The following is an 11,737-nucleotide window of genomic DNA, read 5'->3' as shown; positions in this document are numbered from 1 at the left end:
CGGTCGAGGCCGCAGATACGCGTGCGTGGTAATCGTGCGCATGCGCGGTCTGAGTCGGTCATGGATTCAGGAGACGCGGATGGGCTGGTGAGCTCGCAGCGTGGAAGTTTTCCCAGGAACCGGGTGTAGACTCTGTCCACGAGGGAGGGGAAAAAAGAAGAGAAACAGAAGAGCTTTATGAGCAGAATGGATTATCCGTGCTAATAGAGAACTATGTGTGATGGCTGAATCAGTGAAATATTAAAAAAATGGATCAACTGGGAAGTATCATCTCTGGAGATTTGTTTGTAAACTGAGTGGGTTCATTTTAATCAAATCAGCAGAGTATTGACATTAACATTAGCAGGATGGTGTTAATCATCTAGCTAGCAAGCTGTAGGAAAGTTAGAACTAGACCTAGTTGTGATAATGCGGTTCAATGAGAAAGAGCTGGTGTTCCTGAGCCGCCAGCCGTCAGAGAGAGCGGCCGAGCTGGGCATGAAGGGACCGAAGAAAGGCGACGGTGAGCTCCCACAAGCCCACTTCATCTTACCTACCTGTATCATCCTGCACTGGGCATCTGCTTTCAGCCTGCTGTTTGTTTGATTGATTGTTTGCTTATTTGATTGTTTGCTTGTTCATTTTCTTGTTTGTTTGTTTGATTGTTTTCTTGTTTGTTTGCTTGCTTGTTTCTTTGTCTGTAATAACATAACAACGACTCTTTCTTTCTTTCTTCCTCATAGTTATGAAGAGGAGACTGGTCAAGCTTATAGTCAATTTCCTGTTTTACTTTCGCACCTATGAGGAGGAGGTGACAATCTGACTTTCCCGTGTTATTTTAATAAAATTTCTTTTTCCACCTACACTTCTGATTTGCATGATAAAAAGATATAATACTGAGAATAGTGTTGTATATTTGCAGCCAATTGGAGCTTTGCTTCTGGAGCAGTGTCGAGTCGAGAGAGAAGATGACCTCGCCTTCTCCATCAGTGAGTGAAATATTCTGCATTGTTATTATTATTATTATTATTATTTTGAACAATGACTAGCTTTTGGGAATAAAACACAACAATGCGTGCTGTTTATAGGAAAAATAATCAATGATGAGCTGGTGTGACACAGCTCTGAAGCTGATTCTTTTCACAGCAACAGCACCAGCACGTCCCAAAGTGTTTTATTCTTCTTATACCACAGCAGTTTGCCAACGATTACTGTTCTTTATTAATAAAAGAACAACACAACACACTTTTCATCTGCTGTAGACGTGTTTAATGTTATAGAATGTCTGAGAAACAAGTTAGTTCCTGTTATCGCTTACATAAACAGTGGTTTCCCTCACCAGCATCTGTCTTTTTTTTTTTTTTTTCTTCTCTAAAAGTTAATAAGACTTAAAAAATATTTTCATGTCAGAAAAAATAATGTTACAGTCTTAGACAAGTTTTGACACTGGAGACTCCTTACATAAATTGCATAAATAAACATCTCCTTAGGGAAAACTTCACTGTATCAACAATTACACACATTTTTTAAAATCCTTTTGTGCTGTACAAGTACCTGTGTAAGTTGTAACAGTAGAAATGATAAAGTGCATGGCAATAAACCTTGCAAGTGGAACTACTGTCAGTTGCTATGGTAGAAAATTAATCAGCTCCTTCTGACCATTATTCATATTCGTGCATTCAGCAGCGCTGTGGTATAATATTAGTAATTTAAGATAAATAATCATTATCTATGCCACATACTCTGGTGCATGTGCAGACAGGTGTATTTGATTTGGCTCATGCCTCTTCTAAGTAAACAGACCTTTGTTCCCAGTTATTCCTTTGTTCCGCACACACATGTCCATGCATTTTCAATTTTCTGTCATCAGCTTTCCTAGATGAGGCAGAGAGAAAGTACCTGTTTGAATGTAACTCTCGGGAGCAATGCGTCGAATGGATGGATGCTATTATAAAAGCCAGGTTTGCACTTTTTTTTTTTTTTTTTTTTGCATTTGGCACGCACTTAACATATCACATAGGTCACATATTGTTTCCAATTTGCCACATGTGTTTCTGCAGCTATGAGTTTATGCGCAAGAACCTCATCTTCTATCGATCTGAGATCCATCGACTGACTGGCAAGGTAAAGGACAAGTCCCTAATGCTCAGTGATTCAAATGATTTCCCAAATACAGTACAATCCATGTCCAGTTTTTAGTTTTCCAATTCAGTGTTTATTATGATTTAATAATAATAGTGATGATTTATATAGCGCCTTTCATAAAGGTTGTGTTACTGAGACCAGTTCGGTTTTGTTCTTGATGATAGGACCCGCTGGAGCAGTATGGGATTTCAGATGAGACACGCTTCCAGGTGAGCAATGCGCTCCCTCCTCCACCTCCTTAACGACGCTCAGCGAGTCGGTGCTTCGATCTGCTTTGGGCAGAACATTTTCATTTTGAATGAATCGATACACTGCTGTCATTTTTCTCTTCATATGGGATCATGGGGTCACAACACTTTTCATTTTATTGTTATGTGAATAGAGTGAAAAGGCTACTATCACTGTGTATTTTTAATTATCATACTGTTAGGAATGTGAGCTGAGAATGAGCCAGTAGCAGTGTGTTTTAATGAGGCCATTCTTTTTTTATTCACTTTCAGTGGTAGCTATCTGTAAGTTTCACACTTGTCAGTTAAAAAAAAAACAAAAAAAAAACACACCAGTTCATTTGGTCATGGCTGTATACAGAAGCAGTCTGATCTTTTGTTGTGGGTGTGGGGGTGTCTGGTAAGTTTCACTTCGTGAAAATGTGTGTGCCCTGCAGCCCTGTTTTGCATGATATGACACACAGAAACTTGCACTGAACCACTTCCTGTGATTAATACGTGACTGTACGTGGCAATTCTTTTGTGGTTTGTCTGTTGGGTGCAATAAATAATTTTATCAAGCCTAATATTCACTGATTAGGTACAGTAGAATGTTAGCTCAGATCAGTCTTAATTTTGACCTAATTCTGCCTTTCCTTTTTTAATTTGTAAATTCATTCCTGCACAGTGCAAAGCTACTAAGCTAATTATCTGCAACACCACACATTTTTGTTAGTCTAGTAATTATCATTACAATCATTTGCATATCATGGGTATTAAGTGTAATACTAAGCATTTATACTGTCTTAGGGAAAGAATTCACCAAAAAAAAAACTGATTTACAGATATTTGATGTTGGACATTTGCTCTTTTTGTTTGTAAGAATTTATTTTCTCATTGTGTAGAATCATAGTAAGGTGTCAATGGTGGAAATTTTTTTTTTGCTAACAGGAAGTAGTGTGACAGCCCAATGACCTGGTTTTATTGAGTGCAGATGGAGGACATTTTGTGTAAAGTAAACCTGCTGGGAGATTCAATATTAGATGTGGATTTGTCTTAGATTCTGACAAAATCTGAATCTAAGACAATGGTGTAGGCTTTTGCAAGATAATGATCTAATCGTTTATTCCAGCTATATTACCAGATCTGTCAACCTTTATGCATTTTGCATAAAGATAATTTAACATCAGAGTATACTATAGTACGATTGATGATTTGACACGTGTATTGAACTCTCAGGCGTTAACTGATACTGCCTTAGACAAGTATATATGTAAGATCAGTTAACTACATTTATTAGGGACGCCAGTGAAATATTACAGCCCAAAATTGTAATAAAAAAAAAAAGAGCCCTTTCAGTTTTCAGCCATTGAGTATTCCTGATTGTCTCTGCCAGCAAGCAGTTCCCGACTTTATGGCTGGTAATATTTAATATTATCACATCCCCACCCCCCCCACCCCCCCACTCTTACTAAAACTGGTGTGCTGGAAATGCTTGTTTCTCTGTCTCTTTTTAGGCCACTGTTTCTGGATGATTAAAATCTTTTTTTAGAATTGTAAATTGGAAACAGGGAAAAATCAATATTGCACAAGCCTACCCTGGAGGTACAATGCCAATTTAGCTAATGAGTAAAGGAAGTCCTAAAATGTAAATGCATGCCCAAATCTTCATATACTTGCTTCAAACATCATCTGGAACTATATATTATCCTAGCTTTCAGGTGCAATTCCATCTACCTCTTGTTGTCTTGCATGGACTGATATGAGATGGCTAGCCTAATAACATTACAGCATTTAGCTACACATAATTTACAGTATATCATGTGCTAGACCTCTTTAGAAACACTTTGAGTGTGAGACTTCCATTACTTTTTGGCTCCATGGGCTCTTAACTTCAGTGCAAAACTAAAGAAGCAAGCATCAGCCATCAAACAGGTCTTTGGCTTCTCAACTACATTTGGGAAACATGAATTTTTTTTTTTTTTTTTGCTGAAACCAGTCCTGTAAGTACACCAGTATAACCTGATGCATGGGACCTGAAGCCATGCCTACACTCTTAAAGGTGCCAGAAGGGCAGACTCTTAGAGGGTCCCTTAGAGACCCTTTTTGGTTTCCTAAGGAAGCCTCTGATTGGTGGCTCATTTGCCTCATTTGTCTTGGTTCCACAGAGAAATAAACATTTTTTTCCCACCACAAGTGTTACCATTATGTGGAAGGACCCATGTGGAAAATGGTGATTCAGTTCGTTTTCACAAAATCAACCAAATGTTTTGTGTGTCAGTTGCAGATGGATGGTATTTTCACAAAACCAACTTTCACATTTTGTTTCTCATTTCATTTTAATGAGAAAATCTTATATCAGTCATTAAACAGTTCAATTCGCTGTTTTTCCCCACCAGAGCCAATAAACACCTACACCAACACTTCTCAAAATAAGACTCTGACTGACAGTAGTGTGACCTACTATAAGATCAGAAATGTATCTGAATCATCCTGTACGTCACTAAAAAAGATATGACAGGCTGAAAGGTTCTTTAAGGAACTGAAAATGATGCCACAGTTTGTCCATGGCAGAGCCTTTTCAGGCACCTTCATTTTTAAGAGTGTATGAAATGGCATGGCAATGTAGTGTGTTATAACAGCAATATAACAGCACAGAGAGGCTTATTTGTCCTACAGGTGAAAAAAACTCACGCATAGGTAGTTCCATTCAGTTGCATTAACAATGTGTCTTTCCTGCTATCTGTAAGTTTGTCTATCATTTTACAAATAAAAAAATGACTTGTCTTATTTTTCTAATAAAGCCTTTCCTGGAAAGTACTTTTTAATATTTCTTTCTAAGAACATCCAGAGTTAAGTCAGTCACAAACTCAATTTGTCCTCTATGAAGGACAAACTTGTGGTGTAATGGAACTTTTCGTTCTGTAAACGCCATGTGTGCACCGACTAAGAGCTGACGTTTCAGAATAAATACGCAACCATTGCACTTGATCCACTGGAAGCATTCGAGTGTTATATATTTCCAAGTACTGTTCAGTGTTCTTGCTTTGCTGACTTGGCACGCATTTGACACACTGTGGCAAGCCTGGCCTTGTTCTGCACCCGTCCCCTGCTCCTGTTTTTATGACGCTGAAAGCAATGAGGAGATGGGTGGTTAAATAAATTAGTGCATTTCAGCATTATCTGAGCTTATCTTAGCAGATCAGTGTATACAGCTGAGTGCAAAAGTTTGCTTTTCCCACGGATTCTGGATGGAGGAAGGGAAAAGAAAAAAAATACGTCAGTTATAAAGCCAAATTTAAAGTGCTGTATCAAAATGCTTAAGCACTGTAATTTTTTAATACAAATATTTAATTTGACATCTACATTACTGTGTCAGTAAAAAGGGGCAGATTTTAGACTTCCAAATATTCAAAAAAGTTAAATATTAATTAAAAAAATGTTTGTATGTCAATACAGAAGTACATAATGAAGTACGTTTAATATAAAAACCATAAAGGCTGAAACAGAAGCGAGTGCAAAAGCAGTTCTCCAAACAAACTGTGGCAAAGATGCTTGGACAAACAAACCAACTAATTTCCTTATAAAACTGTACAACAGTGTGTTTACGAGAACTGGTGGCCACATCAAATATTGATTTGGTTTAGTTTATTACTGCTTATACCAAAGCACAGTTGAATTCTCTATTCTGATTGTTAAGAATGATTCATTTTCTATAACAGCATCTCTGATAGTAGTTCTGGCTGTGTGGCAAATCACAGGCTTATATTAATGTGCTCATTCTAATACATTATCGTTTCTGTAGTAACTGCTAATTCATAGAGACTTGGCATGGTGGAACGCTCCACAAAATCCAAGACTAATAATACACAGATTATAAAATGTGTTGTTATGTAATGAAGAAATATATACCTGATGAAATGGTGAAAGTTTCCTGTTAGGAGATGTGTATTTAATATTTATGAACAGAGTCTCCAGTGTTAGTGTGTTGTAACAGTAAGTTTTCTGCCACAGGACAGTCTTCAGGACAGAGGACTCTGCACTTTGAGTTCTCTCTAACATAAGCTGTTTTTTGTCTTATTAACTTCAAGACAGGAAAAAATAGAGGTTGGTGAGGGAATGACTGTTTATAGCTGCTATAACGTAAGTGATAACAGGAAGTAACTTGTTTTGCAGATGTTCCACAGCATTAAATGTAGCTAATAAAAAGTACATATTTTTAATTAATACAGAATAAAGAATGTAATCATTGGCAAATTGCTGTGGTATAAGAAGAATAAAACACTTTGGGACATGCCATATTACCTACCACTCCTTGTAGCCAATTTATTATATGTAGAAACAGTTCATTTATTTTTGGAAGGCATCTTTGCTTTACAAGACTTCTGAACAGTACCATGCATCACATTCCTAAAGAAATGCACAGTGCTGTCCCAAGCCATAAAACAAAAATGAAAAAAAAAAAAATACTGGGAAAATAATAGGTAGCACTTCTGGATCGTTTGCCAACTGGGATCGACATTGTTAATTAATTCAGTTTTCTTATAATACCCTGTCTTTACATCCTTAAAAAGTTTATTCCTCTGAAGTTGTTTCTCTTCTAAACTCTCTCTAATCATGTGCTGTAACTGCTTAATAAAAACAAGCAGCTCTAGCAGACAATATGGCGGATCATTCGATCAGTGCAGCATTACATGACGTCCATTGTGAAGCCCTTTATCACAGAAGATAAGCAGATGGGACAGACGTGCTTGAGACGGGGTCCAGACGACACTGAAGGGATTACCACTGCTGACATTCCACTGGAAATAGTCCCAATGATGTGAACCCAGTAGTCTGGCTTTTGTGCCGGGCCGGTGAGGATGATCTGGTAACAAACACCCTGCTGAATTATTTACACACGGATTCTCGTTAGGTTTGATAACGTGTGCAGTAGTGCATCCGCCTCTTCTGGCACGGATCTACAGCAAACCGCAGAACGAGCTCACAATGGAAATTGATTCTTCTCCTTCTCACTTCCTGTCTGTTGTCCGTGGAGACACGTGACTTCACTTGTGATACAGAAGGAGCAAAACAAAAGGATTGTGTGGTTTCTGTTGTGCAGAAAGCCTCTCAAGAGAAATATGGAGGTTTATTTGTGCAAATAGTACGTAAAAAATGGGTGCCTCATGCTCAGACTGATTCATTCCTGTTGCACCTAATGTGTCCCAGGGCTGCTCTATTAAAAGAGCAATACTGATAACCTTAGCAACACATTAACTAATGGCTAAAGGCATAGCCAAAAATAGCTCTGTGGTAAAATGAGTGTCCTTTCTCAAATGGCTGATCTGGATCAGCTTCCTTAAATTACAGTTCCCATTAGAGAAGCTGCAAAATCAATAGCTAAACTCATTTAGTGAAATTAGGAAGTTCTAATAGAAGGTAACTAGGCTGTGAGTATCAGTATCAGTTTTCCAAATTTCAACACATTTTTACAGAATCGTATATAATTAATGAATGTATATACACATTTAATTACAGACTGGATTGGTAGGATTGTAATAGCTCAGTATTTAAGCTTGAAGTGAGTAGTGTCAGCTCACTTCAAGAACTAAACGGGAAGCTATACTCAGAGTGAGATTCGGAAGTCTTTCAGTTTTAGGTATTGAAAAATTCACCCAAGCCTTTGTGTCTTTTATTGAATATATTTTTAAAAGAATATATTAGCATTAAAACATTCTCATTGCACTAGCAAAATGAATACAGGCATAAATTTATCACCTACTAGAGAAATTTGTCCATGAACACATCTGCTTCCATAATTTCCTCAAATCACTCAGAGCTGCTTTCACTTTAAACAAGTTTCTACTCATCAAGTAACAAGAACAAGATTAAAATTCTGAACTAAAACAGCAGTTTGTGTATGAGAAATTATGTCGTGCTCCTCCTGCTGGGGAAAAGAAGTAACAACACTGGTTAAAATACTGTGCTGGGGTTAGCAACTGCAGATTTATATTATTCAACCAAGTTTAAATAATTTAGGATTTATGGTTGATAATTGCATCAAAAGAATCATGCTGTAAATAGTGGTTATTTGATTTAGCCTTCCTGTCAGCTCAAACCAGTCTGGCCATTCTCTTCTGACCTCTCTCATCAACAAATCTGGTGGGTGTTTGACTTACAGAGAGCTGAAAAATGTTAAATGTATGTGTAGTGAGAGTGAATACTGTTTCTAAGAACAGAACATGGAGACATGTGAGGAGTTATGTACATGTTCTGATGTCAGACCGTTCAGCCCAAATGCACTTGTTATGAACTAGAGGAGCACACGGCTCACTGGCATCACGTCAATCCTAATCAGCTGACTTTATCTGCATTCTAACTCAGTTAAGCACTCGCACCCTGGCTATAAAGAGTGCTGCAGCAGCGTCCTCAAACTCACGCATGTCCATGCTCGGGCCTTCCTGCTCCCTGCTGGCACCTCGTGTCTTGGCCATGGTCCGCGCCAGCTCAGCAGGTGAGATCTTGGCACTGGCCTCTAGGTAACGTGTGGCGTCAGGCCCATGTGAGGTGTCAAGCGCCTCTCGCAGAGCGTTGAGGACAGCATCACATAATTCCCGTTCCGCAGGCCGCTCAGGACAGCATGCCACGTCAGCATACAGGCACCGTGCTCTGCGTACATACTCGGAGAACGCTGCGCACGTAAGCACCGCCTGCCGGAAGAGCTCAAAGGGCACAACCTCGTAATCATGGCACCGCAGGTGATACAGGAGCGGGGCAGCCGCTGTCTCCGACAGGCCACTGTCACTACACACACACCGCAGCATCTCAGTGTAGAGTCGGCCCTGGACTCCACCAGGTACGCGCTGGGCGGAGCCGCACTGACTAAGCAGATCATAAGCCACACGGATGTTGTTGTTGAAGGCAGATCTGAAAGTGATCAAACATGCTGGTAAAGGTGTGTTCCATTCAGATAGGCAACAAATTATTCAAGCATGGACTTATAAATACACCTACAGTCAGTTGCAGAATTATTGGCACCCTTGTTATAAATGGGTGAAAATGGTTATGAAAAAAATGCTTGGAAATGATTAACTGAAAATATGACAGAAATCTAACCTTTAATAAAGGTAAATTTATTCTAAAAAAAATTAAAAAACACATCATAATTATTGGCACCCCTGCATTTAGTACTTTGCTCAATCTCCGTTTGCCAGCATAACAGTGCTGATTCTTCTCCTGTAATGCTTGATGAGATTGGAGAATGCACCGCAAGGAATCTGAGACAGTTTGTAATACAGAATCTCTCCAGATCCTCAGTCATCTCTTGTAGACTTTCATCTTCAACTAACCCACGTGTTTTCAATAGAGTTTGGTTCAGGGGACTAGGATGACCATATCAAAAGATTGATTTTATGGCCATTGAGGCATTTTTGTGGATTTGAATGTACATTTTGGATCAGTGGATATCTATACAACATTATTTTGGTGATGAACTATTTTCTGCATAAGCACTAAGGCTGACGTAGCAGTGGTGTGGCATGGCATGGTGTGTGAGTGTATCAGACAGCAGTACTCCTGGGATTTGTAAACAATGTGTACATGCATTGGTCACTTTATTATACACACCTATTTTGTAGATGTACAAGAACACATGCCATGACCATGCCAGTGTCACTCGCTGCTGATCTTGTCGAGGAATTCTTTCAGCTAAAATAAAAATTTCTCAGAGTCTTGGGGTCTTGATGCCAAAAATACAGACTTCATTGTAAAAAAGCAACAAAGCTGAGTTAGCCTGCAGAGTAACTGATGAATCTGATCTCAACACAGAGGCAGAATTTTCTCTTTACACAAACAACTAGTATCTGTTGGCTGTCCGCCACCTTTATTTCTCAGTTTTAATGGTGGCGGAAGACCTGATCTCCATGACCTTGGTAGATCCGTTCACTCCATGTTTTTCAGACACTGAGAACCTCCAGACACTGATACCTACCAGTTACTGAACTTTAGATGACCTTATATATGAATACGATATTGCATACTTATGGTTAAATATGGGATTATCTTGATGATTATACTGATTACATGATTAAATATTCCATAAACTGGAGATGATAATGATCCACCATTCAAATAAGATATGATCAGAGCTGGTGCTATAGCTGTCTCTTTCCCTTGATGGATGGGATATAGTTAACTGACAAGCTGTGCAGGGAAACATATGAGAATTTATATAATGAAGTATACCTAAAGTGTACTCTATCTTTTTATCCTCACTGTGTGTGCTTGTAGCTCATGATTGACAGTTAACAGATAACCCCAAAACTCCTACCACTGGAGACAGTGCTAAGTGAGAGGCCACACCTCTGTGAGTGATGCGCTGAGCTCAGATGCCAGAGCGCCTTGTTCAGCTGCTGCTCCTCCTGCGCGTCCTGATATTTTCCATCTCCATCTCTTCCTCCATCACCATCTCCTCCATCACCTCCTCCACTGCTCTCAGTCTCCGACGCCTCGTTAGTGAAATGCTCAGCCAGAAATCCTATCGGATCCTCCGGTCGGGCCTCCACCAGCTTCAGCAGCGCGCCCCGGAGCAGCGCGCCCACCCCGGCCTGGGACAGAAACTCCTCAACGCTCTCGGCTTTGGCTGATTTGGGGTCCGCAGCGACCCCTGACCGCCTCTTTTCAGCCATTAGTACAAACTTTAAACCTTATAATACAGTGCTGGACTAATCACTAAAGTTACCCGATAATACATTTAGCTAAAATATACGAGATAAAACGAGCTCTGGTTTATTTTGATTCATGCTAGCTGGTATGCTAGATATCCGCAGGTAATGAAACAGTGTTGCTATGGACACCGCTGCGGACATGCGCAATTGCGGCGTTCGTAAGGTCACGCGCCAATCTCCACCAATCCCAAATGCCTCCAGACTTCCTACGTAGTGTATACGGTCACAATAACTTCCGTATCCTATGTAGGGCACTAATGTGCAACATGAAGCCGTTTGGGATTCGGCCACAACCTAACGTGAGAAATCAGGTAAAAAGCGAATTTGCTAAGTGCCTTTTTGTATTCTACTGCATGTGAATTGTTTCGAATGTATTTTTATTAACTCAGTTTTCAGAGTTCCATAAAAAAAATTTAAAAAAAATTCAACATCATCCTAAATAGACTAAAACAGTATAGAGTCTACATTATCTGTTGATTTGTTTATTTAGACAAATTTTTGAAAATTAATAAACAATAAACAATTATTATTATTATTATTATTAGAATTATTATATTATATATTATAATAATTATTTATTTTCAAATGTACACACACGTTCAGAAGAATACAAAAGTTCGAATCCCCCATAGTGTTGGATAAAAAATTAAAATGTCCCTCTAAATTTTACAATTTATCTACTAAAATAATAGAATAGGT

At 38.9% G+C, this 11,737-nt stretch overlaps 2 protein-coding genes across 2 annotated transcripts; one reads left to right on the top strand and one right to left on the bottom strand.

Annotated features, from left to right (window-relative positions):
- Positions 1-28: 28 nt before the first annotated feature.
- plekhj1 (pleckstrin homology domain containing, family J member 1) lies at positions 29-3,679 on the top strand. The gene is made up of 6 exons (XM_026925696.3): positions 29-502; positions 723-790; positions 902-968; positions 1,850-1,940; positions 2,040-2,103; positions 2,289-3,679. The coding sequence occupies exons 1-6, from the start codon at positions 409-411 to the stop codon at positions 2,364-2,366; spliced, it is 462 nt and encodes a 153-aa protein (XP_026781497.1). The 5' UTR covers positions 29-408; the 3' UTR covers positions 2,367-3,679.
- Positions 3,680-6,442: 2,763 nt separating this feature from the next.
- On the bottom strand, positions 6,443-11,219 carry tpgs1 (tubulin polyglutamylase complex subunit 1). The gene is made up of 2 exons (XM_026925661.3): positions 10,674-11,219; positions 6,443-9,239 (listed from the first exon to the last, which is right to left on the bottom strand). The coding sequence occupies exons 1-2, from the start codon at positions 10,997-10,999 to the stop codon at positions 8,693-8,695; spliced, it is 873 nt and encodes a 290-aa protein (XP_026781462.2). The 5' UTR covers positions 11,000-11,219; the 3' UTR covers positions 6,443-8,692.
- Positions 11,220-11,737: the final 518 nt, after the last annotated feature.

Source organism: Pangasianodon hypophthalmus, chromosome 21 (assembly GCF_027358585.1).
Source record: "Pangasianodon hypophthalmus isolate fPanHyp1 chromosome 21, fPanHyp1.pri, whole genome shotgun sequence".
Classification (NCBI taxonomy): Eukaryota; Metazoa; Chordata; class Actinopteri; order Siluriformes; family Pangasiidae; genus Pangasianodon; species Pangasianodon hypophthalmus.
Note: the sequence above shows the minus strand (reverse complement) of the source record. Positions and strands in the feature narration are given on the sequence as shown.